The sequence below is a fragment of the Sylvia atricapilla genome, chromosome 5 (genome assembly GCF_009819655.1).
Source record: "Sylvia atricapilla isolate bSylAtr1 chromosome 5, bSylAtr1.pri, whole genome shotgun sequence".
In the NCBI taxonomy this organism is placed as follows: Eukaryota; Metazoa; Chordata; class Aves; order Passeriformes; family Sylviidae; genus Sylvia; species Sylvia atricapilla.
The window spans coordinates 16,529,262-16,554,765 of NC_089144.1; the positions used below are offsets into that span (position 1 = coordinate 16,529,262).

At 40.4% G+C, this 25,504-nt stretch overlaps 1 protein-coding gene across 2 annotated transcripts in view; it reads left to right on the forward strand.

Annotated features, from left to right (window-relative positions):
* Positions 1-512: 512 nt before the first annotated feature.
* The window catches only part of DMTF1 (cyclin D binding myb like transcription factor 1), a 28,865-nt gene continuing 3,873 nt past the window's right edge, over positions 513-25,504 (forward strand). Inside the window, exons 1-15 of one of the 2 annotated variants that reach the window (XM_066318777.1) lie at positions 513-631; positions 7,189-7,305; positions 7,808-7,927; positions 8,846-8,940; positions 9,677-9,791; positions 11,939-12,015; positions 13,415-13,572; positions 14,354-14,386; positions 15,513-15,622; positions 16,185-16,413; positions 18,004-18,155; positions 19,636-19,851; positions 22,324-22,409; positions 23,059-23,217; positions 23,924-24,310. In XM_066318777.1, coding sequence (XP_066174874.1) covers positions 7,197-7,305; positions 7,808-7,927; positions 8,846-8,940; positions 9,677-9,791; positions 11,939-12,015; positions 13,415-13,572; positions 14,354-14,386; positions 15,513-15,622; positions 16,185-16,413; positions 18,004-18,155; positions 19,636-19,851; positions 22,324-22,409; positions 23,059-23,217; positions 23,924-24,310 — 2,046 coding nt within the window. In that variant the 5' untranslated portion in view covers positions 513-631; positions 7,189-7,196. The remainder of the gene's footprint in view (positions 632-7,188; positions 7,306-7,807; positions 7,928-8,845; positions 8,941-9,676; positions 9,792-11,938; positions 12,016-13,414; positions 13,573-14,353; positions 14,387-15,512; positions 15,623-16,184; positions 16,414-18,003; positions 18,156-19,635; positions 19,852-22,323; positions 22,410-23,058; positions 23,218-23,923; positions 24,311-25,504) is intronic. The other variant, XM_066318778.1, reaches the window with a different exon arrangement.

Sequence of the window (25,504 nt, forward strand, 5' to 3'; positions counted from 1 at the left end):
TTGGCACCCATCTTGGAGTTATTTATACACATTGAGATTCCCTCCCAGTCTTCTCCAGATTAAAATGGCCCACCTCCCAGTCTCTCCTCTTATATGAGAGACGTTCCAGAGCCTTCATCATATGTGTGGCCATTGATTAGACATTGATTGCCATCCACTGATTAAACACCGGAATGGGCTACCCAGGGAAGTGCTGGATGGAGCCACCACGGCTGGAGGTGTTTGAGGACAGTCTGGACGCGGCACTGAGGGCCATAGTGTGGTTGACAGGGTGGTACTCGGTTGTAGGTTGCGCTCCACAGTCTCGGAGGTCTTCCCCAGCCCAAGCGACCCTGCGGCGAAGGCCGTGCGGATGTTCAGGGGCTCCGTTCCCCGAGCCGGGCAGGGAAGGCGCCGTGCGCTTTGTGGCGCGGCCGGCGCCGGGCGCCCCGCTCCGTGCGCTTTGTGGCGCGGCGCGGGCGGGCGGAAGCGCCGGGCGGGCTGGCGCGGGCCCTTCCGGCGGGCTCGCCGCGCCTCGCCCCGCCGCCGCCTCCGCCTCCCCCGCTCGCCGCCCGCCGCCGCCCGGCGCCTCCATCCTGGTACTTGGGAGTCTCCATCCTGGTTTCTCAAGTGCCCGGACCCAAAACAGGAAGTAAGTGCGCGGGGCCCTGCGGGATCGCAGGGCCGGGAGCTCCGGGCAGCGGCGGCGGCCGCGGGCGGAGGGGAGGGGACGGGGCGGGGAGCGGCCGTGTGCGGCCCCGCGGCCGGGCGCGCTCGGGCCGGGCTGGCGGCCGGGCGGGCAGGGCCGGGCGGGCGGCGGAGCCCGCGGCGGGTCCGTCCGGCGCCGCCGCCCGCCGAGGGCACGGGAAAATGGCGGCGGCCGCCCGGGGCCAAATGGCGGCGCTGGCGGCCGCGGGGCAGCGGGGCTGAGGCGGGCCCGGAGCCGCCGCCCCGGGGGCAGTGCCGGGGCAGGGGCAGGGCCGCTGCCTCCCGCCGGCTGCTCTCCTGGGAGAGCCCTGGGCCGCGGCTGCCCGCCTTCCCGGGGAGCTGCCCGGCGTCGGGAGCGCTGCGCGCGGGGAAATCGGGAAGCGGACGGAGCGACCGGCCCTGGAAATAACCAAAGCCGGCTCCCCTGGGTGGGCAGGGCAAGCGGAGGCCGGCCAGCGCGGGGTTTTTTATTTTGTTTTAGGTTTTTTAATTGTTGTTTTTTCTGGTTTTAACTCCCTCCCCCATGCCTGGATGTCTCTAATAAGAAGCCACCTGCACGATCGTATTTGAATTTCTCGATTTCCCCTCGTCGGGTCTGTGCTTGGCGTATCCTGAGCTTGTGGGTTTTATCTGTTTTGTTTCATAATCTCTTCTTTTTCCCAGCGACAGTTGTGATTTGAGGCTGCTTAGGGCAAGTGGAGTCTGAAATGTTCGACTCTGCCACGATCAGGGGTTTCATCTTAGATCGGCAGCAGGATTCTTCTGCACTAGGGCTACGCTCTGTTTTGCCAAAATAAAGGATTCCGCTCGGGAAAGCCTCTATTTCCCCACACACACCTCTTTTTCCTTTTTACCTTTTTCTTTTTTTTTTTCTTTTCTGCGGTCTCTTTATTCTTGGTTGTGCCCTTGGGCATGGTGACGTGTATTATGCTTGTACCAGCTATTTCTTCAGCCGACTGCTAGTATTTGTATGTATTCATTCACAGAGTTACGCTGTTCAGCCCCACCTGGCCATTGTTAATTGAAGTAATCTAGAAAATGCTTTTTGTTTGCCAGCGCTGCTCTGGCTACAGATGTAGGTTGGCCTCTTGACAGCATAGTTAGAATTCCTTTGCAAAACCAGGAGATGCAGGTTCTGCATTGAGATGGACGCATCATTCTGGTTTTAATTTCCATCATTTCACGGGATTATAATAAAAGACAACTTCATGATGTCTTATGACTTACTGAAAAGATTGAACGTTAATTACAAGTCCTTAAGTAGAATGCCCAAAAATACTGATTTTTGTCTTAACAACACAAAGTTATAAAAAATAACCATGAAAGAGACAAAGACCTCTCTACTGTATTTAATACGTCTTTTTTTTTTTTTTTTTAGCATCATTTCTGTGCTTATCTGTCCATCAGAAAGCAAGAAACACTTCTCCTTGTTTATCAGTCTTACAGTTAGGATAATTTTTCTTACTTTTCTTGCATGTTAAAATTCTACCCATGGTTAATAAAGGTGAAGAAGTTTCTGAAATGCTTAGCATGAACTGGATTTACATGAAGGGAAAATAATTTTACTAGATATGATGCTTAGGAAGGTTTCTATCCATAGCCACAACCTTGTGCCCAAACGCCAATTCCTGAAAAAGAAAACTTGAAACTTTATGTGTTTGTTTCTTCTGAAAGAGCTAGGACATAGGTTTTATTTTGTTTTGTGTTGTTTTTTTCCCGTGTGACATTAAAGCATGCTCAGTGTTTTTTATTAGACTTTTAATGGGCAGGCTAAAACTCATGGAGTTCTGCCAAATTTGGATCAATGCAAATGAGAACGCTTTGTCCCGTTGTGTCTCCCATATATTCTCTTCCAGTGATGGCCCACTTCTCTAAGTACCACTGATGAGTAGGATGTAACTGTTCATAAAGGGCTGTAATCTCCTGCTGATACAGATTAATAAATCCTTGTATGCCCCAGACTCAGGTCCCTGCATCCTTGTGATTGGTGTCTGCCTAGTTTGGTTCCTTTTTGTATCCATTGTTGGAAGCAGTTAAAGAAAATTTCTGTGAAGTGGAATTTTAAATTTCTGCAGAACCAATTCAGTCTGGAGTAAAGGTGGGGAGGATTTGTTGAATATTAGCTTAACAGCACTGGCACTGGCACTAGTTGAATAATGAAAACTCCTGATAATGTACTGGAAGTGCTGACTTGGTGTGGAATACAGTAAACGTTCAGGCTTCCTAAAGTGAGAGGTCCTGTAATGACTTTGTTTCCTTGGTGTTACTCTTGAACAGGTAATCAAGATCCCAATGCATTCCACAGGATTGTTCCAATTAAATGCACAGTAACTGGAAACTGCCCTTAGTAAACTTCAGTTTTTGCTTTTAACAGGAGTTAGTGACACGTACTTATGACCCAATGCAGAGAACACAGCCTTTAATATTACTTACTATAGAAATTTTAAAATATTTACAACAGTCCACTGAAGACTAGAAATAACATTCAGTTAATAACGTGGGGCAATGACGGAATTCTGTCTGCAAGAGTAAAAATACTGTTTCTTAGAAGTGCTTAAGTCTTACAGCCCACAGAAGAATTGAGCCCTTCTGCCTGATGACAACTATTTAGAATTAAAGGAATTTTGTATTAGGATGTTAAATTTTTTTTAGCTTGGTGTAAAATCAGCTTTTTGAGTTTGTTTTTTTCTGCCGTAATTCTGCTGCATGCTTCCCAGATAAATAAGAACGGCTTTATTATGTGGCTTTAGTGGAAAACTTACATTGGAATTCTGTATTAAATGAGTCTTGTAGACTAAGCATTTTCCCACCTCTTTGGCTGCATGTTGAAGCCTGTTTGAAATTGGAATGCTGCTCTGAAAAATGCTGAGTTTGGTAAATACACACAGAAATCCAGCAAGGCAAAATATGCTGATTGAATTGACACTGATTTCTAAGGTGTTGTTTCATTATGGTTTATGGCATCCACACTTCTGGTGCATGTCTATCCAACACTGTTCTCATTCTCAAAAGCTAACACTGTCCTTCAGAACATGAAATGTTAATGATAGATTGGCATCTCTGTAAAGAATGTGTATGAATCAAAGATTATAAAGAAAAGCCTTGAGTTGTTAATTTAAAATTCACATAAGCCTTTTGTTTAAAATAAAACTTGTTTACATTTCCAAAAGCACACTTAGGAAGGTTGTGGAAAGAAGATGATATTTTGTAGATGATTAGACTCTTCGGGTCCTAATTCTCGCTAATTAAGAAACCTTGGCTGTCATTGCAGCCGGGGCCAGGAGAAGGCACCAAAGGGCGTTGGCTCGGGCGGCAGCGCTGGGCTTTAGCCACTGAACTCCCTTGAAATGTGTTGTGTTTGATGCATGTTCAGAGTACCTGGTAGCTCCCTCGTTATTTAAGTGTGAAACAATAAGGTTTGTAAGATCTGGAGATGGTTTCCTATGACTCAAAAGAACCACCGCAGTTACTCCAGATTTTGGTTGCTCATTTGTGTGTTAATGTGTTGGTGCCCCTGTGCTGGGGTAAATGTAGCTTGAAAGAGCCTGGTTGGTTGGTTAGTTGGTTGGTTGGTTTTTTTCTTTCAGCTTTCTTGTATTTGTATGGTCTAATGAATAAAAAGTAGTGTCCAAAATATGCACCTGACTTTGACTTTATTCCTTATGTTCTTTCTACTCAGTTTTCAATTGTAGTCTAAGGCCATATGCATTAAAGTTGATGGGAATCAAATCAAGGATTTGGCTCTTTCTAAGTTTTTATCCAGGCTCAGTCAAGGTTATTACCTTCACTCAGAAAACTTAGGATATGCTAAATCTTGAGTATCTTACACAGAGCATCACTGGTTTTTTGAGAGAGAGCCTGCACTTACAAGTGGTGTAGACCATTTTTGGGAAACTGGCAAGGAGTTACAAACTCATCCTCGATCCAGGTATTACATTGAGGAATGTTGGTTGGGAAGTCACAGGTCCTTAAACTAAGTGCAGTGCCCAGTGTCGGGTACTCTGCAGTTTGTGGGAGCTGGAGCTGACAGCTGCACATGTGTGACTTGATCAGAGGAGTCAGTGCTCTCGGATCTGCTGCCTCAGCCACTGTCTGGTAAATCCTGTTACGGCTCTGGATGGAACAGTCAGGGCTGCAGCTACTGCTCCTGGTGTAGCTCCCTCCCAATCTCTGGGAATGCCCTATTTGGATGTGTGGATCCCTTTTATTCTGTGTCCTGTTCCCTCCTAATTTGCAAACTTGCAAGGCAGAGAATGTAAAGGGGTTAATTGCCCTGTGTTTTTTATTTGGTAGCCAAATCCTCTAAATGCACAGATTGATTCTCGTCAAGTCCTGAGTATCTGCTAAAAGAATGACCCAGCTTTGCTGTGCCTGTACTTGATTTTTATCTGTCTTCCTATAAAAGAAGGAATGGTCTGCTCTGTCTTCTTCTGTGGACGGTGCTATAGTTTCCACTGCTTTCAGAGCAGCTGTAGATGAAGTAAATTTCTGTTGTAATGTGTCTTATAAAGCTCATGTCTTTCAGGCCCCTAAAAGGGTGAAAAGAAAAATAGATGCTTTCAACTGATTGTAAAAAAAAAAAAAAACGTTGTGACAGCTAGTTGACATAAAATTAAGAAATAATCCTCCACCTCATTTCCAGTAACTTTAAGGATTTTTACTACAGCAGTCCCTGTAGTAAAACTTACTCAGAAAGTACGTATGAACGTAAAAAAGAAAATCTGTTTATTTTGGCCCAGTTTGTTCACTCTCCAAAAGCTAAATTAATAACTTAAAAATGGGTTGAAAAAGTTACAGTCTGCTAATTTAGCTGCAATGCTTTGGATGTCTCTCCCCATGTTTTAACATTAAGGATGCCTCACTGGTTCCTAAAATCAGTATTACAGCCCTGCAGCAAACAGCAGCTTCTAGTGAAGGATAGAGCACAGGCTGGAAAACTCAGCAGCAGATGAATCCCAAGGAAGTTACTCCCTCCTACACTTGCATATGGCAAGAAACTGCTGCTGATGGTAGATGTGAAAGTTTGAGAACTCTCTGATTTAAAATGCCAGTGGTATCTGAAATTTTTTGCATGTTCAGGAGAGTAATATCACTTCATTTGAGGAATCACTCACTGTGTGCTCTTAAAGATGTGCCAAATCTTCAACAAGCTTGAGAGGTGAGAAGTAGTTTTTTGGAAGGACTGGCAGTAGTTTTATCTTTCTAGGATAACACTTCTCTTGGGAATCTTCAATACTGAAGAACATGTTTTCTGATTAAAAATTAAATAATCTCCTGCTGATGCAATATTGTTAACATTATGTAGGGAATTTGAAATCCAGGTTGTAAATTCCGCTTGCATATGGTTATATGAGTATCTCTGCCTAGTACATGGAAAAATTGTAATGTATTTGTGATTTCTTATTTCTAAAGCTATAGCCAGATACTTTTTAACAACATTTTGGCTTCAAAATAAGAGTTAAAAGTGATTTGTTGTTGTTGTTGACATATGAGTAAACACAGAAAAAGGACTGAGCAGTTAAAGGATGATATTTTCTTTTTACAAATCTCTGCCAAGGTCAACAAATGCAGGCTTAAAACTGTGATGAAATCTTTGCAAAGCTTCTGGATATTTTATATGTGATTTCATTTAGCTTCTGCAGCAGCAAAGGTTGCATCTCTTTTTATCTGGATAAAACTGTGGGGTTTTGGATATCTGAAATATCACAATTTTATCTGGATAAAATTGTGGGGTTCTGCTTTGTTTTATTTCAGAATTGCTGCTGGTGGTTTCATAGAATGTCTTAGAAACTTTGTGTTTCATTGCAATACTTTGATAGTGGAAATGGAATTATCAGAGACACTTCATATTACCCTAATTCTTGACTTCAGTGTATAAGGCTTATCCTGGATTACTTGTTCTCTCAGTAGCTTTTTGTAATGGTGACTGCTTGCAACCAATTTATCTGTTGCTCTTGTTGTTTAAATGTAAAAGAAAAAAAATACAAGTTTCACATTTAGTTATATGCATGGAAGGAGAATAAAACTTTGCAAGTTGGCAGTCTGTAAATAGGGCTGCTGTGACTAAAAGGACGCTAGAAAAGTACTTGTTGGTCCTGACTAGCTTTCTGTTCTATAATAGCAGAATTATTAAATTAACAATGTAACAAATACTGGACAAATATCATCAGATGTGAAGAATTTAGAAATGCTGAAAGAGTAATAGCCTAGGTTTGTGTTTGAAGAAAAAAGAAATCAGTAGATTGCATATCCTCCTAATAGGGAGTTTAGGTACTATTTTTAACTGGAAAAGTTACTTTTAAGCTGTCCAGTTTTAGCCTGTGCAGTATATGTGTGCAGGAAAGTACAGGTAGGTGAATGCCTGAAATTGTGGTTTTTTATGTGAAGGAGCAGGCTCATTGCCTGTGGGAGTTTGTGCTGGTTGTTAGGGGATGGAAGCAGCATTATGGTCCAAGTGGAGTCCAGGTGCAGAAAAATGTAATCTGTGTGTTGCTCTTTCAGGTTTGAGTATGAGCACAGTTGAAGAAGAGTCTGACACAGTGACAGTAGAAACCGTGAACTCTGTGACTTTGACTCAGGATACTGAAGGGAACCTAATTCTTCATTGCCCTCAAAATGGTATAGAACTGTATTATGTAGTATTTTTTTTTCTTCTTTGTTTTGATTGATGTGACCGCCATACATCCCTGCCCACAAATTCTGTGAGCTATTTAGGTGCAGCTTACTGTGCAAGAATTGTTCTGCTTTGGTTTAAAGAATGATAAAGTGTTGAACTAGGTATAAATCCCAAAACTGTCTGTGTGTGCCATACAAAGATAGAGTTGCTGTGGTTTATTTCAGCTGAAAGGGATTCTTAGAGCCAAGCAAGTACCCAAGTTTTGTAGACTGATTTGTGTACAACAGACTGTGGATGGAATTTTCAAAGAAAGTGCATGAAAGACAGAAAGCATGTGAACTGTTGTTGCCCATAACTTAGGCCAGGTTCCTGGGCAGCAGCAAAGCACAGAACCAGCCTGTCACATTTGCTTCTCCTGTTTGCTTTGGCCTGCTTTTTAGGAGAGCTCTGTCCAAGGCTCCACTTAGCTTGTAGGAAGTAACCTGGGTGTGTTTTTGTTGTTAGAAGCTGATGAAGTAGACTCTGAAGACAGCTCTGAACCTCCACACAAGAGACTTTGCTTATCAGAGGATGATCAAAGCCTTGATGATTCTACTCCGTGCATTTCTGTTGTTGCAGTTCCAAGTAAGTTCTTTTATGTACTCCTATAGCAAATATATCTGTTGGTTAAGGTTAAAAGTGGACTCTTGAATCACAGTAGAATATTTTGCATGGGGTTTTCTTCCAAATTCTATTAATATACTTGGGTATAATTTTTTTTTCAGCCTTAGATAGTTTTGCAACAAGTAGTAGTGACAAAATAAGCCTGTGTTACAGTAGTTCAGAGATGTGCAGGCACAGGTTGAATAAAATGAAGGATAAGTAAATGAACAACTAGATGCTCTCCTGCAAAGAGATTTGAGGTTTTTTTAATGATCAGACTAGTATTTTGCTGTTTTCCAATATTGAGGTGTATGTAAAAGAGATTGATGTAAAAAAGATGGGGTGAATACTGAATTAGTCTTCTAGAAGTTGATTGAATATTAGAAAGTTTAATATAGTCTCCCAAAAAGAGACAGAACCAGATATAGTTAAAATACCAATTTGCAGTACCTAGAGTGCATTTGTTTATTTATTTTGTGAAACTAAGTAGAAATTCCTTTGAAGTAAAGGCATTTTCATATTGAAGTTGAAGGAGGATTGGGGAAAATGCATGCAGCCAAAAGATTTGAATGTTGTCCTTTAATAACTGGAAATTACTAGGGATAGGGCTGGAAAAGAAATAATAATACAGTTTCAAATTTTTGCAACAAGCACATTATGTTTCACATTAGGTCATAGTTGTAGTCAAGCATAAAACCGAAGGTTTCAAAATCCATATTTAAATTTTATGAAGAGAAGCAGTTGATAATAATTTTAGTGAATTTACTGGGTCAACAAATAAATAAGGCTTGAATAAGGCTCTTCACAATTTTCACTTCAAGGTAGCAATTAATAAAACACATAGCATGTGTAAAAAATGCTTCAGGAGTTAAGTGTGCAACTAACTTACCCATTCTGAAGTTTCAGAAAATGATCAGAGCTTTGAGGTGACCATGACTGCTACCACTGAGGTAGCTGAAGATGAGATTAATGAAGGAACTGTTACCCAGATTCAGGTACAGTAAAACTTGAAAATTTACCTATTTGATGTGTGCTTTTATTTAAATTGAAAAGGGAAACAAGTATCAGAAATGCTTACTAAAAGAATAAGGCTCCTTGAAACGAATGTATGTGAATGTGGATGTTGTTTGTAAAAATGCTGGTCTATAAAGGAACAACTGGAAAATTTTATGTATGAGAGGTTATTTGTAGTCTTAAGTTACTGCCCAAAGAGCAATACTGCAAAGAGTGATAGAGGTAACCCTCCACTGGTAATTATGTGCTCTGTTGTGATCTGCATGGAATACAGGTGTATCTGTTATTTTTGTCGTTTTTTCATTGTAAGTTAAACTTCATAACAGGATTAAATAAGCTTTGTCTTGTCACCAGTCCTAACAGTTACATGCAGTTTTTAATTTTGAGTATACCATGTTTGGAAGTTCTAGATTGGAGATGCTGGATATAATCCTGTTTCCACCACAGCCAGTGAGACTCTTCTTACTTACTGTGCATTAAACAAGGTGAAGAATGCTACCTAATTAATTCTCACCACATCTGTATATTAATATGCTAAATCTTACTCAGTTTTAAGAAAGGTGATAGTTCCAATGCCATGTCTCAATTCATGACACTTTTGAACAGTCAGCAAGGTGACTGATTGAATTTTCCTTCAAACTATGACACCATGTTAATTGCAAATTGATGTAAACAACTGAATATCTGACTGTGTTATTTTATATTGGTCATTCCAAGATTCTTCAGAATGAACAGTTGGATGAAATCTCCCCACTGGGCAATGAAGAAGTATCAGCTGTTAGTCAAGCCTGGTTCACAACCAAAGAGGATAAGGATTCTCTAACCAATAAAGGTAGGGTATTTCAAAAGTGGTTCTCCCATGCTGTAGAAAGGTAACCTATTCCAAGTATCTCAGAACATTTTGCAAGTTGCATAAAGTAATCTCTGGTCTGGCTTTTTGGAGATGGGCCATGCCTGCAGTGGTGACAGTCGCCACAGTAGAGAAGGGCTGTGAGTCAGCCCAGATGGAAGAGTTTTCCTGGTCAGAGGGTGGGAAGCTGCAGCAGAAGTGGGGGACACCAAGAAAAAACCAATCCATGGTCAGGTTAATGGAGTTACTTCAGAAGAAGAAGGCTCCTGCAGACCAGGACCTAATGAAATAATCCCTGCTACTCCTAAAACTTCCACTGCACAGGGCATTCCTCCCTTTCCAGATATATCTGTGCAATCATGTAGTAGTTGCTGAAGTCAAGAGGTTTTGTTTTTTATTTTCCTCCCCACAGGGGAAGTGGAGGAGGAAAGATAAACCTTTCTAAACCTAGAGAAAAAACTTAGTGTCAAATGAAGCCATGTTGTCTTTCTGGTTTCCTCAGCCCCTCTACTGTTTTTCTTACTTTGACTTACTTTTTCTAGAGGAATTTTTTTTGTCAGCTCAAAGCAACTCTCCTTTTTGTTAAAAGCCCTTTAAGAAGAGACAGCATTCTCAAAGAAGGGCATTCAATCTGGTGATTCCAGTTTAGAGATTAATAACTTGAGGAAGACATTTCTAGTAAAATATGCCAAGAAAAATATTTGAGAATCTCTACTGACTGAACTTTCCTTGTAAGCTCTGTGGTTTGTCACAGAGATCAGCAGTGGAGGAATGCCAGTGCGTGTCTTCTTTTACAGTAGCTCAGTCTTTGGTATGCGTTGTCTGGGCTCATCATTTTATAGTAGTCTCCATTTGATAATGCTTTCTTTCCAGACCTGTGGATAATCTTGACTATGAATATGTAAACATGTGAAGTGCAGAATATATGTCCTTTCCTAAAATAATTCAGTGTTAAAGGATATTCCATGTAAAGAGTAGCAGTGTCCCATTAAGTCAGTTCAGAGGTGTGGACCAGTGTGAATCACAGTTACAGGAGTACATTATTGTTCTGTCTCTGTAACTGTGGAAGAAGGGACTGAAGCTATGGGGCACAGGGAAGGAATACTCTCTCACCAGTTCCAGTGGAATTAGTAGTAATGCCTGTACTTTTCATTATAATTGGATTTGAGTAAACAGTCTCTTTGGTGTGTTCTGTCTCTCAGCTCTGGTAATTAGCAGGCTGAGAAGGAAGTACCCTGATTTTTCTGAGCAGAGGTGGGCAGGTAGCCAGCACACACCAGTCTGTAAACTGGGTCACACCAGCATAAGCTTAATTAAAAGTATTGTGTGACCGTAAGAGGGAAAGAAGATAATTTAGAGGAGAAAGGTTTTAATGTTTTGTTGATAGACTTCAGGTATGAAATTTTCTCTCTGAATAAAGTTGGTTAGGTTTGCTTTTAAAGCTTAGCTAGCATTGTAGTTGCTAAGGGCATAGACAGAGAGGAAACGTTATTTGTTTCTATTGGTTTGCCACTTTTATTTGGGGGAAGTAAAAGACCCACCACAAGGTTTTATGTTGACTGTGACCCCTGAGCATTACTCCCAATGCAAAAAGGAGAGAGATGGGGACCAGCTTGTCAAAAATGGCTAAAATGGAGCATTTATCTGTATGAAAAGCACTCACAGTAGGTGGCACTACTCTCATGTTCAGGAGTGTTAAGGCATGCAAGAGGACCCCACCTCGTTGCCAATTCTTCAGGTAGTCTTCTGAGTCATATTTTAAGTTCCAGCTTCTGGAATCATTTTGAGTGCATGGAAAATTCAGCTGTCAGTTTAAAGACAGAAATTTTTTAGTTGCAGCTGAAGAGAAAGCCTGAAAATGTGACATGACAGCACATAGCAGAGTTCATGCTGTTTTTAAAAATGGGATGCTTTTGAAGAGGGGTCTGACTCACATTTTTTAAATATTAGTTGATGGTTACTGTCAGTTATGAAATAACATCTGTTTAAAATTAATGCTAGTTATATTTTAGTAGCTAAAATTATTCTTTTCCTTTTTAATTGCAGTATGGGTAATGTTTTCAGATACTTCTGTTCTTGCTGTTTTTCTGGCCTTCACTTCAGTAATTAGTTGTCATTTTTGTTTTCAGGCCATAAGTGGAAGCAAGGGATGTGGTCAAAGGAAGAAATTGACATTTTGATGAGTAACATTGAGCGTTATTTAAAGGTATGTTTAGAGCATGTTCCCTGCTCTTGATGTGGTGATACAGTTCCTGCCAGAAACCAACTTTATTTAGTACTTCCCTGAATACACAAGTGAATTGATTTATTATAGGAATAGCCATTACCCATTTGAAATACGTAAGAAAATTTTATTCATAGACAGGATTTAAGTACTACTGAATGTAACATTGCTTGTAATTTCTGTACTGATATAGCCCATTTTGAGCATCCTGACAGGATATTTTGTTAAATCTCTTTCTCTGACTATACACTGAGGATTCATAAAACCCTTGTTGAAGATGGTGGGAAAAAATTGCACTAGCAATAGAGATAATTTTTCCTTACTGAGCACTGAATACAGCTTCCAGATGTCCTTGGTGCCAAGTCTGTGATTGTGTACTACAGTAGCAGGATGTCTGTGTCTGCTTTCTTTCCCTTAAATTATTGGGGTCAGAGTTCAGTGTAAATGGGCATGTGGTGAACATGCTGACAGTGATAATTGCCCATAAGTCATGTTTGTGGTAGGCTTCCAGCTGAAAATATTTGAGCTGAGCCCTTAAAACTGAGAATATATAACCTGGATATTACAGTTTCACCATCCTTCACTTGTGGTTTAAACAAACAAGCCCTGAATTTAGTGTTCATTGGGATAAAAATCCACAGTATTAGTTGAAGAGAGTGTGTCTGCCCACACACATATTAGAGTTTCTGCCACAAAATCATTCATGGGTAATACTATGTTTTAAATCTAGTGAAGCTTTTTTAAGCTAGCTAAATAACTTTCCTGAGTTACTGATAAATCATTTGATTCATCCTTTTCCCACTTATCTGCTTTCTTGTACTGCTTTGCATAATTGAAATATAGTGGTTGTTAGTTTAAGCTGAAGTTAAGTTTTACTGTTATACTTCATTGCAGTGTTCTTGTATTGAATTTATTTGAGTTTCCATCAGAACAAGAAGAGTAGTTTAATTGAAAGAAATTGCTTTTGCATAAGGAATATCTAAAATTATGTAATAAATCAGGATAGCACTGTTTGACAGCCTTCCCCTGTATGGCCCCCGACTAATTCCACCAGAGTTTCTCTATCATGGTTCAATTTCTGATCTTAAAATATACATTGGACAATTTTTTTTTTCCATATATGTGGATAGGTGTTAGATTTCTGTGTCTCCCTGGACTCCAACATAAAAAAACCAAAACAGCAAACCCTGGTGTTCAAGAGTTTGTATTTGAGGGAGCTCATCCGTAAATACTCAGGTTTTTTGGACTGTAGTGTTTGTGATACACAGAAAGTTACATAATGGCTTCAGTTCTTGTGTTCTACTTCTTGATTCCTAGGAGACTTTATCTAAGGTGGTTTTTTTTGTGGTTTCTGTTTTTGTTTTTAAATGCTTTGTTCTAGGCCCGTGGAATAAAAGATGCCACTGAAATTATATTTGAAATGTCAAAAGATGAAAGAAAAGATTTCTACAGGACAATAGCTTGGGGTCTGAATCGGCCTCTCTTTGCTGTCTATAGAAGAGTTCTTCGCATGTATGATGACAGAAACCATGTTGGAAAGTATGAAACCCTCTAATGCTGCATGGTTTTATTGGTATGAGTAGGGTCATGTATTTATGCTTGACATGTTCTCTGTGAGACAGAAAATTTTAGCCAAACAGACCTAGATCTTGATAATATGTCACCTCTGCTCAATTCTGATAGACTATCCTTGGCAGTAGTTGTGTTCAATTGATGGTATTCAATGCCAGATTTAAAAAACAGACAAAAAACCCAAGACAAAGGTGAATAACAGATTCTGATATGATGAGAGTACTTGGACACAAGCGTGGATCTGCTGAGATATAACTTCTTCTAGAGCTGTGCCCTGGAAATAATTGATCTTCACGCCTTATGCCATTCTTTAAAGCAGTGATCTGGTGCTATGCAGAAAGGATATTATATTTTACTTTTTTAATGTAGTTGAAAATTAAAGTGTCTTCTCAGTGCTGATACACTTTTATGGTGGTGGTGAACTGGGACAGAAAGGAAGAAGCTGTTTATTTGAAACACTAATGCAGAAAATTCTAATTCTGTTCAAAGGGGTAAGATTACAGAGAATGAGGAGTTTTTCTGACAAATGAGAGGAATCTTATACCAGTTAACCTTAGAAATGCACTCGTGGAAAATGGCATTTGTTCCTCACATTCTTCTGAAGTATTCAGTCAGATTGTTTTTTACAGCTGAAATTCCTTAATCTCTTGTTGTAACTAAATGTGTGCTGTGTGGTTAGTAAAATAAAAATATTTATGCTCTGTGCTTTCTGTTTAAAATAATGTCTTTTTATTTGCCTGTTGCTTAGGTATACTCCTGAGGAAATTGAAAAGCTTAAAGAGTAAGTTATCTTATGAACAAGGTCACTCTTCCTTGTTCATATTTAGTAGCTTGATCAATTTCTAAAGGTTTCCTTATATGAAATCGCTGAAGAGTTACAAATTGATTTGACTGCTCCAACACTATCCAAAAATAGTGGTTACTATCTAAAGAAAAATAAAACTACATTTGGATTATTTTAAAACTTTTTTCTAGTGTGTGTTCAGGACCTAACAATATGCAACAAAGTTCTAAAGCAAGGCTTATGTTGTAACTAGAAGAGTTTCAGATTTTTACAAGCACAGTCAGTATTTGTGGTTATGAGAAGCAGAAGTTCCTTCTCTTTATGAAATCTGAACAAAGGTTATTCCTAAAATAAGTGGCAGGTCAATAGTAGGATCTCCAGTAGGAAGTATTACAGATGCATAAATTATCAGTGCAGCTCAAAAAGCCTAATTTTGAGTATGAATTTGATAGATCAAGGAGATAGAGCTGCAGAGTTTAACTCCTGCCCATTTCCTGGGTTGAGCAGTTGGAAGAAATTGTTGGACTGAAGGAAGGGAGTATATTGCCTTGCATTGATGCATCTGTTTGGATCAATTGAGCTGGTTTGTGTCATTCACAAGGTGCCTGTGGTTCCAGATGTGTCAGAGCTATTCATGGATCAACATTTTAAGCAACCTGCTGTCATAGGAAGGAGGAAGATGATTGCTAAAATGATGAATGTGTTTATGCAGTGTTTTGCTTAATTTAAATTGTAGGATGCCTGGGTTTTCATTGGGCATTATTTAAATTTCTTAAGTGCTCTCTACACTACCTGAAAATCACTGAGGTACCTGTATGGAATGGAAATCAGCCATTTATCTAAACATTCATATTGTGTTTAACACACTCATTAAGGCTCCCAATCTGCCTACAAGACAGGTACTATGCATTTTATAAGTATTTTGTAGCTTAGCTGGTCCAAAAAGCTTCTAGAAACACATAGGAAAAAGTAGCAGAAAATATTAATAGTCAAGTAGCAAAGTGATTTCCCTGTTCTCTCTTTAAGGCTGTAAACTGCACATTCATCCTGTTTTTATTAGAGAGTATTTGATATTGGTAGTTTCCTAACTGGTTATAGTGCTAACAAGCACATTTCTCTTTAGGCTGAGAGTAAAGCATGGTAATGATTGGGCCACAATAGGAGCTGCACTGGGGAGAAGTGCTTCATCTGTAAAGGATCGATGTAGGCTGATGAAGGATACCTGCAACACAGGTGAGGTAAATGCTGGTGTGAGAAGTGGATAATCTGGTTAAAATTCTGTCCCTTGTGTTTAATGGTTATAAACTTACATTTGTGTGTTTGGTATCAAGAGAGCGACAGATGCACTTCAGGAGTAAAGTACTGTTTACTTTGTAATGTATATATTACAAAACATAATATATTCAAGTATAAAGGAAAATTCAGTCAGATCTCATGTGAATAATGTCTACTAAATTGTTACATGGTTAATTCACTCCAGCTAATACAGTTCAGATAGCTTGGATCTGTTTGCTTTGGTCACTGTTTAGACAAGTTCTGTGTGGCCTTATTCATCTGTGAAAGGAAGAGAAAAGAAAAATTCGGCAGCAGACCAATTAAGTTGTTGATTTGTTAATCAAGAATGAACATAATATAAATGGTTAGTAATTAAGAGCAGTTACATCTTCTTCACAAGTTAATATTTGCATCTGGAATAAGGTGTTGGACATGGAAGTTAAATGTCTGCTGGCATGTTATGGATCAGAACAGAGGGTATGTGCTGCTAGTTAAGTTGGAGGGCTTCTCTGTCTTTCAGGAAAGTGGACAGAGAAAGAAGAAAAAAGGCTGGCAGAAGTAGTGCACGAGCTGACGAGCACAGAGCCAGGTGACATTGTCACACAAGGGGTGTCGTGGGCTGCGGTGGCAGAACGGGTCGGGACGCGCTCGGAGAAGCAGTGCCGCTCTAAATGGCTCAACTATCTCAACTGGAAACAAAGTGGGGGCACCGAGTGGACCAAGGAGGATGAAATAAATCTGATCTTGAGGTTTGTTATTTTAGTTACTTTTAAAGGATTGTAATATGTGTTGCTAGCAGGATTCCATTGGGGTCCATTTTGCTGGTTTCCTAGACACTGAAAATTTTAGAACCTTCCAAAAATCACTGCTGTGTTTACAGTTCCCAGAGATTTATTATTGAACATATTTTTTGTTTTTTGTTTTTTTAGTGAATGTTAGTGTTCGTGAAAGGTGTCAGATTGAAAACCCTGGAGACTGAAGTCTTCTTTATTCCACAGAAAAGGTACAGCACAGGCAGCAAACCGTGCAAGCTTCCCACACGTTGCCCCACCGATGCGCTTTAACCCTTAACTGGAGGGTAGCTCAGTCTCCCTGCCCGTTCAGTCCTTGGCCTCTCTGCTGAGATGACCAACAAGGGTCAAGTGTGGTGGTGGTTTCTGTGATGTGGACATCTTGTCTACAAAGAGCTAAACTGAGACTGCAAATTAATTTCATGTAGGCCACCAAACACTGATTGGATATCAGCATCTCTGACTACATTTGAACTGGCAACCTGGTAGTGACTTTGGAAATCTTTTGCTCTCTCCAGTCCTCCTCCCATTTTGAATGCCTTTTACTCAGGCTTTTTAGCCAGTGGATTTTTATGGGTGGGTGGGAATAAAAAGCCAAGACATCCAGGGAATCTAAGGATACTTACAAAGTAGTATTGACAAATTTGCTGAAGCTGTTTGACGTGAACTCAAAATGAGGAGCCTGATTCCACATTTCAGAATTTGCTGGGTATATTTCTTAGTATTTCTGGTTTGGTCTGTCCAGATGTCCTTTATTCATCCTACAGGATTGATTTTGGTAGTTTTTTTCATTTTTACTTTTTTCTTTCTTTAGCTAGCAAGAGTGCTCTTGCTTTGTTTGTGAAGAGGACTTTTCTTAACTTCCACAAAAATATTTTCCCTCGCTATTCACCTCTCTTTCATATGCTCCATGTACAGATAAGGGCAATTCAGAGATTTTTCGTGATTTCAGACAGATTCTGGTAGAGAAGACTGTCCCTTATCTGGAGAGCCTGGTGGGATTGATTTATGAGAAAGTGTTTAATGCTGTAGTTAACTTCATCTACTTTGGCTAAGAAGCGTCTGAGAGAAGGCAAAAGTCTGTGTTAAGGACAAATGGTTGTTACTTAGAAGAAAACAAGTAAATATCATAACATGAAATTAATTAAGTGAATGTTCAGAGTGAATCTCAGGAAGTATTTCCTGCCTTGGAGATGTGTTTGGGGAGTGTTTTTTTCAAAAAGAAAAGATGCAAGTACCACCACTTGGAATGCTTCTTGATAATCCGATTTAAGACCTAATGAATAAGTAATTAAGGAGAATAATCCTGCATGGCAAGGAGATGGACTGGATCATCTAACAGGTCTAGTCCATCTTCTGTTGTTTATGATTCTGCTTGACCTCTGGCAGCGTGGAGCCTTGGAAGCCTGTGTCGATTCCTGAGCTCTGGTGGGCTGGTCACTAGCATGTCGTTCTGCGCTGTTACGTGTGACACGGCCGGACATGTGGACACCCCTGCCGGTCTGCAGGGCAGTTTCTAACAGCTCCATATTTTCTGTATCCTGCCAGGATAGCGGAACTTGAAGTTTCTGATGAGAATGACATCAATTGGGATTTACTGGCTGAAGGATGGAGCAGTGTCCGCTCCCCACAGTGGCTTCGGAGTAAATGGTGGACCATTAAAAGACAGATTGCAAACCACAAAGATGTTTCATTCCCTGGTAAAGTACTACTTGCACACTTCTGAAAACTGCTTTCACCTGTGTCAAAGGAACAAGGCTGCATTTTTTTGTCTGCTTACAGCATTGCTGGCCAAAGAGTAATTGCTCCTTTGCTGGAAGTTAATGGCCCTTTGGATCTGCTGGCTGAATTGCTCCTGCAAGCAATCCTTAAGTATTTCAGTCAAACAGGCCAAGCTGATATGTACAACTAGACAGACTTTGTCATCCCTTCTTGCTTTGGCTAAAGTGAGAGCATGTATATAAGTAGCTCAGCTGGCAGATCTCAGATGATGCTGGTCTTTGATATGGAGAGCAGTGACCTCTTCAGGTGGAAGAGGATATGTACCTGCAGCCTGACCATGGCCTCAGGTTAGATGTGTTGCCTTTACAATGTGTTAGAATGTAATCTCTGTCAAGTACTGAGCCTTAGTTGTAGACAGAAGGTGGATCTATTACTAGCTGCAATGAGGAGGAGGGGAGGAATCAGGAATATAAAGCTCTCCCAAATACATTTCCTACCATTTTCCTATTCTGGTTTGGAGAAACTAGTGCCCAAGCCAAAGGGGTGTCTGTGACCTTCAGACCTCCCTTTGTCTGACTTAGGGAGAGGAAAAAAGTCAGAGAGATTAGTCATGTTATAATTAATGAAGGATGCAGTTTAATGCACACTCAAGCTGTGGTTGACAGTGTGCTTGTATATTAGTCTTCCCTTAAGGCTGCAGCTGAGAGGAGAGCCCCTGTTACCACAATTAATAGGCACTTGTTGCATCAAATAATGTATAGTATAAATGCAGTACTGAATCAACAGGCTCTGCTCTCTTTTCCCTGACGAAGGGGAGATGTTTAGGCAGTTTGCTGTAATGAATTCTAGAAAAGCTGAGACCTCAGGTTTTGTAACCTGCTGTTACATCAGCTGCTCCCTCAGCTGGGCCAAAGCAATCAGAGAAGAAGGGTGGGTGGTTCTGTTGGAGCACTGGGCCTCCTCACACACAGGTGAAGAATTGTAATATAACCACTGTGGGATTCGTTCTCTCTTGCTCCCTATTTTCAGTGACATTTCTGTCAAGCTCTTGAACAAATCTGCTTCCATGTTGTAGATCAGAGGATTTACTTCTGGTAGCAGTATTACACAACTAGTGATACTGGCACTTTACTGGCACTTGATTGTAGCTTGGGGATATGCCATGCATCTTTCTAGAGTTCCAAACTTTTATGGCCTGTGTGTTCTTCCCCCCACCTCTCCCCCCCCCAGCATCATGAAAAATGCCTGGGTTCCATGAGGAAATCTAGTTTACTGCTATAGTTGACTGTAAATGTCTATGTATGTGTTAAATTTCTAGTTTCTGTATCTCTGGAGATTGCTTAAGTTCCAGATGCTGTAGGATTTTGTTTGCTCTTTTCATCTTGGGTAAATTCTCAATTGCAGCATTTCAAATGTGCTTCCTCAACCTGCTTTAGCATGAGTGTTTTTTTCTCTCAGTGCTGATAAAGGGTCTTAAACAGCTCCACGAGAACCAAAAAAACAATCCAGGGCACCAGCTTCCAGAGAACAAGTGTGGCAGTGGCTTGGCAAACACTAACTCCAGCTCGGGGGTGCAGCACGTGCAGATCCGGGTGGCTCGCTTGGAGGAGAGCACAGGCAGTGCCCCCAGCCCCATGGCAGCTCTGCAGATCCCAGTGCAGATCACCCACGTCTGTAAGTACTGGAACAAACCTGGAGCCTGCTTGTGCTGAGGTGATGAAGGAGGAGTGAGCATGTCTTAAGGAGTTGTATTAATTCTCCCTTGATCGTGCTATAACTTCAGATGAAACATTTCTGTGTTCAGTTCAGCTGTTTCTAACTTTGTTAGGCAAATGTAGATACTGCTGTGACAGTAGTTCCAAGAAGCTACAATTGGAGCAGCTGGACACAGGTATTGTAGCTGTCTGTGTGTGTGCATAGGGGATTTTGCCACATAACCTGTTCTTTGAAAAGCCTTCAGTGCACAAACCTCTTAATGAAGATAGAGTATGTGTTTATTCCTTAAGTTGTTTCTGGTCACTCTTGTGCAGAACAATGAACATCATGTACTAGATCTCCTTTTGTAAATTATGTAGACCACTGTCCCTAAGTTCTGATGCAGGGCACTGAAGGGAAAGGTATAAGTGCTTTTTTCTAGTATTTTATCATGTAGTTATTTCTAGCCACAAACACTCTGGAAAGTGTTAGCTGCTAAGTGACACCAACATTCAGGCAGCATTCTGCTAAACCACTGTATCTTTTTTTAAGTTGATGCTTCCTATGCTCTTAAGGATGAACTTTGCACATTATCTAACACTGATTACCAGGTCTGCTCTGTGTGTAGTTCTTACTGCATGATTTTGTAACTAATCTTATTAAGTAATTCCAGTCACATGCAGTCTGTCATCTGCACTGTATATTATTTTGCACAGCATTTGTAATTTTTAATTTTTATTGGGAAAATTTAGTGCTTTGGCTTTGCTGATTACCAAATTAGTTACAGAATATTCTGAGTTGGAAGGGATCCACATGGATCATCAAGTCCCAGCTCTTAAATGAATTTCCTGTACAGAGTTTGGACCCATAGCCCTTAGCAGCATTAGCACCCTGCTCTGACCAACTGAGCTAAGTTGATTGGTGTACAAACTGATTCTTCAGACTGAACAGGCATCTGGCAGTCAATTTTCTGTTTATAATTCTATTAGGCCAATCTATTTTAATCTATTTATTTAAGTGCTATCTTCATTTTATGTGGTTTATTTTCTGATCAGAATGACAGTTGATACCAAGCCAAGAACCTTTGGTCTACCATACTATGTGAGTAGTCTCAGACACTGCATGAAGCTTGATCAAAGCTGATGGGTTTTGCTGAGCAGACAAGATGGTCTGGGAACCCGGAACCTGAGTCCTCTCTGAATTGAATCCTGTAATGGTTATTTTGTGACTTCACTTGCCCATGTCTGCCTAACAAGCCTTTTCCCCCATTTTAGTCTGCTTTTCTGAAGAAATAATGATTTTGTAATCACAGTGAACTTTGTATTGTGTGTTTCACAGTCCCATGAGAGCTGAAGCTGTTAGCCACTTTCTACTGCATTTGGTGGAAGGCTCAGAGTTAAAAATGAGCTTTTATGAATATCCTGGCTGGGTGACTGATAGGCCACACTTTATAGCTGTCTGCTACTGAGTACCAGGAAATCTGCAACAGGAAACCTTGAACATGCTACTGTAACAATAAAAGCTTCAAAAATGGAGCTTTTATCTTCTTAAGAGACCAAAATTACTGTATTTTGCAGCCACAGAGTCTGAGATGACAAAGTTTCCAGTGCTTGGGTCGCTGTTATCATCTTGTAGATCTTTTTCCCCTTTTGGTATTTAGGAAATTACTGGAAAGCCCCAGGCAAAGTATTAATTTGGTTTCAGCTTCCTGGAACTTAAGAATTTTTTTAAGAGTAAGTAGGAATTGTAATTATTGTTATGGAGTTTTGAGTACAAGTTGTTTGGACCTAGTGATCTTAAAATACCTGGTACATCAACTGTTTTCAGTGCTTCCCTTCACTACTAGAATTATTGGAGCTAATTGCATAAATAATTACATAGTTGTAGTAAAAATACTTACAGCTTTTATATACTGCAGTCATAACACACAGGATAAGCAAATATCTTGGGAAGCATCTGATCTTTCATCAAGAGTGGACATACTGTGGAGGGCAGAAAAGATTAAAAATACAAAAAAAAAAGAAAAGAGGGCTGTGGGAACCACAACAATACTAAGCCTGAACTGAGTTTTAAACAAGCAGTACATGATCCCAAGGATATTATTACACCAAAGGATATAGTTACATTAGAACCTCTTGTAAATCTCATTACAAAAAGTAATTAAATCATGTCAGAAACTTTATTTGTCTGCTTTTATCTCTGTGTGCTAAGCCCATACTTACTTTTTTTTTTTGCTCTTTTGAATTGTAGAATGCTCTCTTTAAATAGTATTGTATCTTGGGTACCAATTAGAGGACCTTGTCATTAGGATTGCAGCCAGTTTTCTTTTTCCTCTTAGGGGAATTAACAGTACCCTGCCATGTATTAATTATAGTATGTTATGCTTTCTGCAGGGCTGAACATTCTGGTTTACATACTTTCCTTTTCTTTTTTTTTTACTTCCTTTTGCAGCCTCAACTGATTCCCCTGCTGCTACTGTTGACTCTGAGACAATAACACTGAACAGTGGAACACTACAAACCTTTGAGATTCTTCCAGTAAGGAACTGGTGTTTGTTACTGTGTTTTTTTCTTTTCAGCCCAGCTACTTCTTAGACTATAGAACTGTGCATTTAAAAAAAAAAAAAAAAAAAAAAAAAAAAAAAAAAAAAAAAAAAAGAAAAGAGAGAGAGAGAGAAGGTTTTCAAGTAGAAAGAAGAGTTCTAGAACTTATTTCTGAAAGTGTAATCCATTAGGGTTGCCGAGTAAACTGTGAATTATGGCTAAATGTTTTAAATTTCCTTTAATGCTACAAAGTTTTCCTTTGTGCTTGGACTTTTTTCATTGTTGAAAATAAAGGAGACAGAGAAAGCTCCCAGCAAGTAAAGGTTGTCTCAGTTCCATTGTCCTGTAATTTATAGCATAGTTTCTCTTCCATCTCAATGCAAAAGTAAGTTGAATTAGTTCCTTTTTTTACCTGCTGTTGTACAGTATAATACAGACTTGCTGGACTCCTGCCCTTAGTACTTGCCTTGGTAGCCTAAGGCTACAGATGAGTTTTTCCTGCTTTTTGAATGCAGTGCAGCAGTCAGTGCAGAAGGGTGTGATTTTCCAGGGGCGTTATGGTTAGGCTGGTTCATGTAAATCAAAATGCTCCAGTACATCCTGGACAGTGCATTTGGGTATGAAACCTGTGTTGTCTTTTTAGTCTTTCCACCTCCAGCCGACTGGGACACCAGGCACCTACTTACTGCAGACAAGCTCGAGCCAAGGCCTCCCTTTAACCCTGACCACGAGTCCCACCATGACGCTGACAGCGGCGGCTGCTCCGGCATCCCCGGAGCAGATCATCGTTCACGCCTTATCTGTGAGAGCTCTGCTTTGGGCACTGGGGAAGGGCAGCATTGAAATACAGGGCCCTGCATGTGTGTGTTAAACTTGCAAAGCAGTTCTTAAGTCATAACATTTGTTACTTTGCTTAAAATCCTGAAGACTGAGAATTTGGGAGTTTGTATATTGTTTTTAAAAAGCAGCCTCAGGTTGAGTCAGAACTTAGCTTAGTGGTCAAGTTCTGAACAGGATGTTTCCATTTAGTGGCTTGGTCCCCAGCAAAACTAAATCTTGTTTTGTGATGTGTTCAGTTACTCTCACAAATAGGCACTGGTCCACAACACTTGGATAGTGACAATTATTGCTTTTTGTTAGAGGGAGGGAAGGGGAAGCAAACTGGAGATTGAATGACAAAAGTGACGAAAAATTCAGTGGAGAAAACACTGACCTTTTGAATCTACAATGATCCTCACCTGAATGGTTGCCTCCTTCATGTTATTACGTGTTTATTTGTGACTTAAAGAACACGATACCACATTCAGTCTACAAAGCTGTGCTTTAGGAGCAGGAAAGGTCAACAGATGATCTGGGCTGACATACTGTAGATATAAAGCACTAAATTACACGTAGAAATTGGAATCTTTTTGCTTGTATTTGCTTGAAAGATGTGTAGATAGTTATGGGAAAGTCTCTGACCTTTTTTGGGCTTTTGTTTGTCTCTTTTTTGCAAATGCTGCTGACAGCCAGAGCATTTGTTAAACACAAGTGACAACGTCACAGTGCAGTGCCACACACCGAGTGTCATAATCCGCACCGTTGCTGCCGAAGACATCTCCTCTTCTGTCACCCAGACAGAACTGACTGTGGATTCAGACATTCAGTCAGCTGACCTGACAGATCCTCCAGACACCCTAGGAGCAAATACTTTCCCACATGATATCCATCAGTCCAAGCTGAGTGACGAAGAGCAGTCAGCCTACAACGAAGATGATGCTTCCAAATTTAGCAGCAGGAATAGTAGAGAACTGATGGATGGAGTTATGGTAAGAACAGAGGAGGAGATTGCTGATGCTAGCCTGAAACAGAATGAGGATTCTCACTCTGATTTACCCAGCACTTACGTTACTGAGGTAAGGGAGGGCATGATACTTGATATTTTCCCCATTTCTGCACAGAGAGTTATTTCACTGAATCTGTGGCCTTTAAGTTGTTTATCTGAAGTATCTCAGTGATTTCATTTGTATTGGTAGCTGAAGGGAGAAAGATGGAGAGAGATTCTTCATAAGAGCATATAATGACAGGACAAGGGGGAATGGCTTCAAACTGAAAGAATGTAGATTTAGAAGAGGTATCAGGAGAAAGTTCTTTCCTGAGAGAGTGGTGAGAGTGGAACAGGTTGCCCAGAGAAGCTGTGGGCTGCCTCATCTCTGGAAGTGTTCAAGGCCAGATTGGATGGGGCTTTGAGTAATGTTTGAGATCCCCTTCCATCCAAACAATTCTGTGATTCTGTATCACAGTTCTACAAGTATTTGCTGAGATCCTCTACCCTTGAGCTTTGGCAGTGTGTTACGAGTATGAAAGTAACAGCATTTAATTTGGTTCTGAGGCTTATATTTGACTTCAGTGGAGCACTGAACACCTCACTAGTTGTGGAATAGCTTCACTACTCAGGATACTTCTGCAAGGTGACAGTGGAAAGCTGGAACATTGGTGGCACTGAACAGTGATTCCTGTTTGATGCTGTTGCTTTAAACTGGGCTGTTAATTGTCCAGCACAGCTGCATTAATAGATAGATTGAGCAAGGGAGGTTAGCTAGAGTATTTAGGTTTTGCTTTATGAGTCTAATAACATACTTCAAGATGTAGCTCAGTTTCCAGTTTTGAGGACTTCTGTTAAACATACTGCTCCAGTCAAGTATCTGTGAAGTGGGAATTTGAAGCATTAAGCTACTTCTCTCTCTGGCCTCAGATTTATTCCTCTCCAACACCTGAGATGCAGAAATGAGTTTATCCAAATGATTGCAGGTATTTAGATTGCTTATACTAAGTTCCTCAATCTTTCAGTTGCTGAAATTATGAAAATTACTAAGTAAAAGAAAACAGAGGTGCTAAAAAGAAGGTAACACTCCCTAGTGGGTAGAAATTTCCTCTTCCCGGAGGAAGTACAAGTTTGATTAGATTGGAATTTGGGAAAAGATGAGTTAAAGTGAAATACCCCTTCCTGTTTTTTAGAACAGTGTTCTCTACAGTAGCTGCATTTCTGCTTTGTCAGCCTTGAAAATGCATCATTAATATGCTTTGGCATTGTCTTTGAAGAAGCTTCT